At 39.7% G+C, this 6,375-nt stretch overlaps 1 protein-coding gene across 1 annotated transcript; it reads right to left on the bottom strand.

The window, feature by feature from the left end:
* Nucleotides 1–1,856, bottom strand: LOC125777642 (antigen 5 like allergen Cul n 1-like). Its single transcript, XM_049452731.1, has 3 exons — nt 1,830–1,856; nt 344–735; nt 1–272 (listed from the first exon to the last, which is right to left on the bottom strand). Exons 1-3 carry the CDS (start codon nt 1,854–1,856, stop codon nt 14–16), a joined length of 678 nt encoding a protein of 225 aa, XP_049308688.1. The 3' UTR covers nt 1–13.
* Between the last annotated feature and the right edge of the window lie 4,519 nt (nt 1,857–6,375).

Below are 6,375 nucleotides of genomic sequence, written 5' to 3' on the forward strand. Positions count from 1 at the left end.
ATGCTTTAGCTACCTAATATTGATAGTTTGGATTGTATTTCTCCTTTGTTGAACATAAACCAGGATAATTCCGATTACTACCAGTTTCACATACCGACGCCGGCTCACCAACACTATAGACTGGAACACCGATAGCATATTTACTCGCATAATTGCAAGCCATATTGTAGATGTGGAAGAAGGGAAATGAAGGATTGGTATAACGGATAACAGCACAGCCAACATGTGTATTACGATCAACCACGAACTCCGCAAAGTGACCATATTGTTCGCTGTAATGCAACCCAAATAGACAATGTAATTAAAAACAATTAATTACCCAAAATAATTTCAAAAGACTTACAATTTCGATGAGACACGGAATTTCGTTATATAATTACTGTTGATCAGTGGATATTCGCCAAACCACAAACCCATCGAACGGCTTATCACTTCGCTGATGCTAACGCCCTGTCGCTGGTAGGCCACGCCAGAAAGATTTTGTCCCACGTTCGCAAAGCGAGGGGTGTTGTTGCACTCGTCGTGCTCCACATAACACATTTTCAAGTTGAGCGCCGCCAGAAAGGCGAGCTCTTCATCCCACACCATGGTGGCCATGCGCGAAGCGGGATAATAGCCGGGCAACTCACCGAGCGCTACGAAGTTACGCCGTTTATTGTGCTCGTGTAGAATTTCCTTTTTGTAGGAGCGCAAATCTATCATGACAGCGTCGTCGGGACAGGCAGCGGTGAATCTCTGTTGAAGTTAATTATGAAATAATACGAGTTAATGTGATAAGTTTTCTTTTTTATTTTTATTCTACCCTGAAGAGGGTATATTAAGTTTGATATTATGTTTGGAATACCCAGAAGGAAGCATCGGAGACTCTATATGTCTGTATGTCTATATAGTGCCAGTCTTTGAAATATAGATATAAAATATGCCACACGAGCTCGCTTTTAACCAAAAGTAAGGACGAGTTGATGATTCGAAGCAGTGTTTGAAGTCGTTAAGGAGTAATAAACCCACAATTTTGCGTCGATATGTGATAATGGATAAAACATGACTCCATGATTTCACTCCGATCCGCCAATCAACAGTCATCCGGCTGGATGGCACGCGATTAACCAGCTCCAAAGCGTGGAAAGAGGTAACAGTCGGCTGCCATAGCTACAGAGACTGCATTTTAGGACGCGCAAGGAATATTTTTTATTGATTACCTTGAAAAGGGACCACATCAATATCGACTTTACATAGTTATGGAATCGATGGCATGTGCTCAAACGTAAACGGCTATCGCTCTGACCTTTCTCGTCTCCTCGCTGCACGGAACTCAATACACTACCCCACTAAATTAACAGCAACAAACTGGACGGAGGAGTACGGGCTTGACCTTAATATTGCAGTCGATGACGTTAAGATTTCGACTGTCAATAACCCTATGATGTATCTTTTGACCAGCCTTCACTCTTCACACGACCATGATTATTGCCAAAGTACAGAGCCACAACAAAATTCTCAAGCTGCAAGCCGTCAGCACATGAGGAAAAGACAAAAATGCATACACGGCAATCGGCTTTAACCAAGCCGCTCCAAAATGGTCGCGTGGATGCAGTTGCACAGGTGAAGAAGCTGCAATCATGTCAGAAAACTGCACTCTAGACTACAACAGGAAGGCTCTTGAAAGGCTCTCCCATCGAATAACATCATAGTCCAGTCATTATAGTAAGTTCACCTCGGAATTCGATATACCCATTTATATGTCTGTAAATACTTGTATATTGACACCCTAAAGTTGTCTCAAAACCTACATATAGTAGGTATACCCTATCGAATTCCGAGATTCTTACCCAATTTATAAATGACTGGACTACCATAGCGAGGCCTGTAAGCTCAAAGTTAAGGAGTATAATGAACTCCTTTGCAAATATCTCCTGCTGGGGTGCTTTCGAAGAAATCATCTAGGAGCCTCAAGAGGTCCTTTCTCAACTACGTCGACGACAAAAGACAATACGCTGACCAGACTTTCGACGGAACTCACTCATGGACATGCACCGACAGCCAATCACCGACTCCCTCTCAGTGAATGGCGTTCTTGGAGTCAAACCACCTCCCACTGCAGACGAAGAGCTCGAGTTGCCGCAAAAACTGAGAGTGACTCTTGTGCAGCTTCGTTCTGGATACTGTAGCAGGTTAAACTCCGACATATACAGAATAGACCATGACACTAGCCACCTCTTTGCATGCACTGCTAACCCCACACATCTGACACCCTTCTCTCTTTGGTCCAAGCCCGTTGAAACAGCACCTTTCCTGGTTCTACCGTTGGATGACCTCGATGACAACTTATCTAATCCTTACAATCCTAACAGCAATTTGGTAACCATTACAACAACAACAACTTTTATATAGCGTTATTGGCCCCCGGGGATTAAGAATTTCTGTACTTATATCTCGGAAGAATGCTCGCTGGGTTCGTCGAATGAAGAGGTGATCACCGAAACTGAAGCCCATTTTGAGCAAAGTCATACTACAAAAACGGAATCGAAAAGTTGGAGGGTCACCATAATCAGTGTATCAGTCTCGATGAGAGCTATGTCGAATAAAAAAACGAATTTTACCAAAAAAAGTGTTCTGATATGATAGGCCGGCGACTTTTCAGTTGACCCGTTACAGCAGAAAAACTCCTACATGTTAAGAACTCTATCACTTACTATCACTTTCGGGTTTAGCAACCCAAAATTTGCAGGATAAGTGTAAACTAGTGTTATTACCTAAGGTAATACTATAATTTTCGAACAAGCGAACAAGATCTATAGGAGACTCTTTTCATACCCTTTTTTGCAGCCGAAGTTAACTTTTTTTCTTGTCTTTATATATTCACTTACACCATCGTGCCCACATGCAATGTGCTGCTTGCCATTCGGGCACAACTCGGGATCACACCACGATAATTTGCTTGATTTCACCTCAATGACGGTCACGAAAGCCAAAACAAACAAAAAATTTACGAAAGCAAATTTCGAAAACATTTTTGTCATGAAATTATGAATTTTCAAAACTGTAAGCTGTTAACGCCCGTTACTTTACGAAATACGATTAAATGGCTTTGGTGCGTGCGCCGCTTATTTTATACGCGAAGTCCAGAGCGGCGACATTACATGAAAGTGAGATTATAAGAGTCTTATGTACATATTTTTTGCATTTTTTTGTCACAAAATAAATACTTTCTGCACATAATAAAGCGCTGAGTTGCTTAAAATTGCGAGCTGTGACAATTCAAACAAGCAAACAAAAACAAAAGCCAGTAAAGATAACGAAGTATTTAACGAGGAATTTGGAAAGAAGAGAGTTTTGATGAAGCGCTCGGAGCGTTGTTGACAGCTGCACGTGAATTGTTGAAATATTTAAAGCGAGAGAACAAAAGAGCGCATCAAATGCAACACGCGCCGTTTTCAGTCTAATTCGAAAATTTTTAATTAAAATTTACGTTTTGTTTGGGTGCATTCCTGCAATATTAATACACATACTTACACTTAATAAAAGTACAAGTTCTTAAAAACATGTGTATGAACAAATGCATGTACATATGTAATAAAACGAAAGCATATTGATGTGCAATTAATTTGAACGTAATGAGTTCGTATTCCCTCGTTATCTCAACCAATTAACTCAATTTCAATAAAGCCAAATATATAGTATGCGAGTGCCTTCAGATAAATACTTAGGTTCCTCTTCTTTTTTATTGGCATAGATACCAATAATAGGCTATAAGCGAGTTTACAACAGCGCGCCAGTCATTCTTTCTTTTCGCGGTTTGGCGCGGACTTTTGACATCCTTAATTCGCTGAACTACTATGTCAATGTCTTTGCTAATGCGCAAAGAACCATAAATATTCCGCAGAACCTTTCTCTTGAAAGCTCGTAACATCGACTCATCAGATGGTGCCATCGTCTATGCCTCTTCACCACATAGCTGTCATCTTCTTTCTTGCAGCCTTGCTCTGCGTCGAAATTAGTTCACTGGTCGTTGTCCGCTGTTTCGACTGTTCTTGGCCTTTATATCTGTTCAAGCTTATTCCTGAATCGGATTGCTCTAAAACAGTATGGAGTACTGCAGTGAAGTGGTGCTTCAATTAGCGATCTGCCAATATGAGATCGTGTTCTTTTCTCGTGTGACCTCGTTGAAACTCCAATTCAATTTTTGAGGTCGCTAATCAGCGAAACGCGTATCAGTACCATCTTTATACACAACTTTCAAGTCGATGGTATAGAACGTAGACGGAGGATCAAAGATGGACATTACGAAACGTATAAATGAAGTCAAGTTAGTCGTCAAAGCGGTCTGGTGCTTCTTGATTAAATTTCAACACGATTGCGGAATATGAAATCTCGTAGTGTGTGACAAGAAAAAAAATTCTCAACCCAATGACATGACAGAGTTTCATTGTGCCCCTTTCCTCACTCATAGCATACTATATACTAAAAACTAAGTTGATGCTCATTTTCTTCGATTTTTATCGTTTGGTGTATCATAAATTTGTTCCGGAAGGACAGACAGTCAATTAAGAGTCCTATTTGGCAGTATTAAGGAGTTTGCGGGAGAACATTCATCGAAAACAGCCGGAATTGAAGAACAATGGATTTTAAACGATGATAACGGACCATCGCATCGAGCCACGATTGTGACCGAATTCAAAGCCGAAAACGCAATGAATACCATCAATTAATCACCGTATTCACCAAATTTAGCTCCGTGTGATTTTTTCTTGTTTCTCGCTCAACGAGCCCAAAAGTCCTTATGAAAAGTGTAGATATATTCTCTGCTACTAAATACTTAGCGGCTCATCCTCGTATGTTTTTAACGAATTTTGTTCGCATATAATATAGGATACTCGTACTATAAAACTGTCGGAATGAAAGACGGTTTAAATTTTCTAGAAAATTGAATTTCAAAATCACTTTTTTTTGATACCACGAGAACTCTGATATCAATGCTGAGACTATGAGGTTCAAATGATCCCGGAGCCTTTGTGATATTTCCATTTCCATTACTTATCTTGAATATTATTATTTCCCAATGACAGTTTAGATAGTGTTCCCCGACTTTAGAAATAGAAATGACTCAAAAAAATTCACACACCGCAAATGTTAGAAGCAGTACGTCCTCAACCCGTTAGGTCACAATATTTTTATCAACTTTTTTCCAAGCTGTTAAAATGCTTTTATTTACGAGCACAAATTTTATACGAATTTAATTAATGAATGATTTTCGAGCATTTCAACTCGAGTGTGACTTGTTGGCTGCATGAGTTTGTTACTCATTGTTGATGTTTTTGAAGAGAAGTTCATTAACACGACGTTTTCTTGATATGCACCCACGCAGTGACTTTGACCCAGTACAACTAGCTGGTTTGATAACTTTTTAATGGAAAAACAACAAAAATAAAATCATTTAATCTGCGATACTTAAAAACAAAAACAGAAACCGATATTTGATCGCCGAAGAAGAATATAAGAAAGTACGATCTTTCATATTTGATGGAACAATCGTAAGCAGTTACAAAGCCTGCAAAGAATTATCTGTTTTTCTTATATTAACATATGGAAAAGGGCAAAAAAGTTCCCCTTTATTCAAAGGAATAAAGACCAATCAGTCTAACCACATTCCTTTTGAGGATATTTGAAAAAATTCTACAGGCTTATGTAAGAGAAATTTTTATACTTTTATGAGCAGGTAGATCCACAGAGACTGCACTTTACTCGCTAACCCTAAATATGGAAAGAGCACTAGAGCATAAGGAATATACTATGGGTGTCTTCTTGATATACTCGTATGTGGATAATTCTAAATGTTTTCAATAACGCAATCGTCAACAGTCTGCCAGCAGTCTGGCTAAAGACTAGCATTCTAACATGGATAAAGACTCTACTGAGGTGCAAAAGGGTTAATGAGGAATGGAACGAAACTAGATTTCTCAGATTAGCGCAAATGGGAATTCCGCGAGAGTGTGTGTCACCACAGAAAACCGATGGAACGGGTACAGCGACTCGCTGTTCTCTGCATAACGGGAGCGCTAAGAAGGGTCGTAGTTTGAACCAATCTACCTTACAATGGAAAGCTCTGCGAAAAAATTAGCTGCAAGATTGGTGGTTTATCTTCAAGGACCTCCGGACATAGCTCAATAAGTATGAGGATGAAGGACAGATTGGATCACATATTCACACGCAATATTTGGGAGAGGAGAAAGTTCCAAGTCATACTAAAAGAATCCTGCGACACACCAACGGAACTTACAGCACCTATACAGATGTATTTAAAATGGCTAATGGAGTAGGAGCCGAAATCTATTGCTCGGAGCTGGATTTAAGGCGACTTTTCAAGTATTTGCTGTT

Source organism: Bactrocera dorsalis, chromosome 3, assembly GCF_023373825.1.
Source record: "Bactrocera dorsalis isolate Fly_Bdor chromosome 3, ASM2337382v1, whole genome shotgun sequence".
In the NCBI taxonomy this organism is placed as follows: Eukaryota; Metazoa; Arthropoda; class Insecta; order Diptera; family Tephritidae; genus Bactrocera; species Bactrocera dorsalis.

Excerpts from the sequence above, each read along its gene's own strand:
- LOC125777642 (XM_049452731.1), bottom strand. The coding sequence starts at position 1,856 with ATGGTAGTCCAGTCATTTATAAATTGG. Across the intron at positions 736-1,829 it reads TCCAGTCATTTATAAATTGG|AGATTCACCGCTGCCTGTCC; the intron begins GTAAGAATCTCG and ends TAACTTCAACAG. Across the intron at positions 273-343 it reads TTCCGTGTCTCATCGAAATT|CGAACAATATGGTCACTTTG; the intron begins GTAAGTCTTTTG and ends GTTGCATTACAG.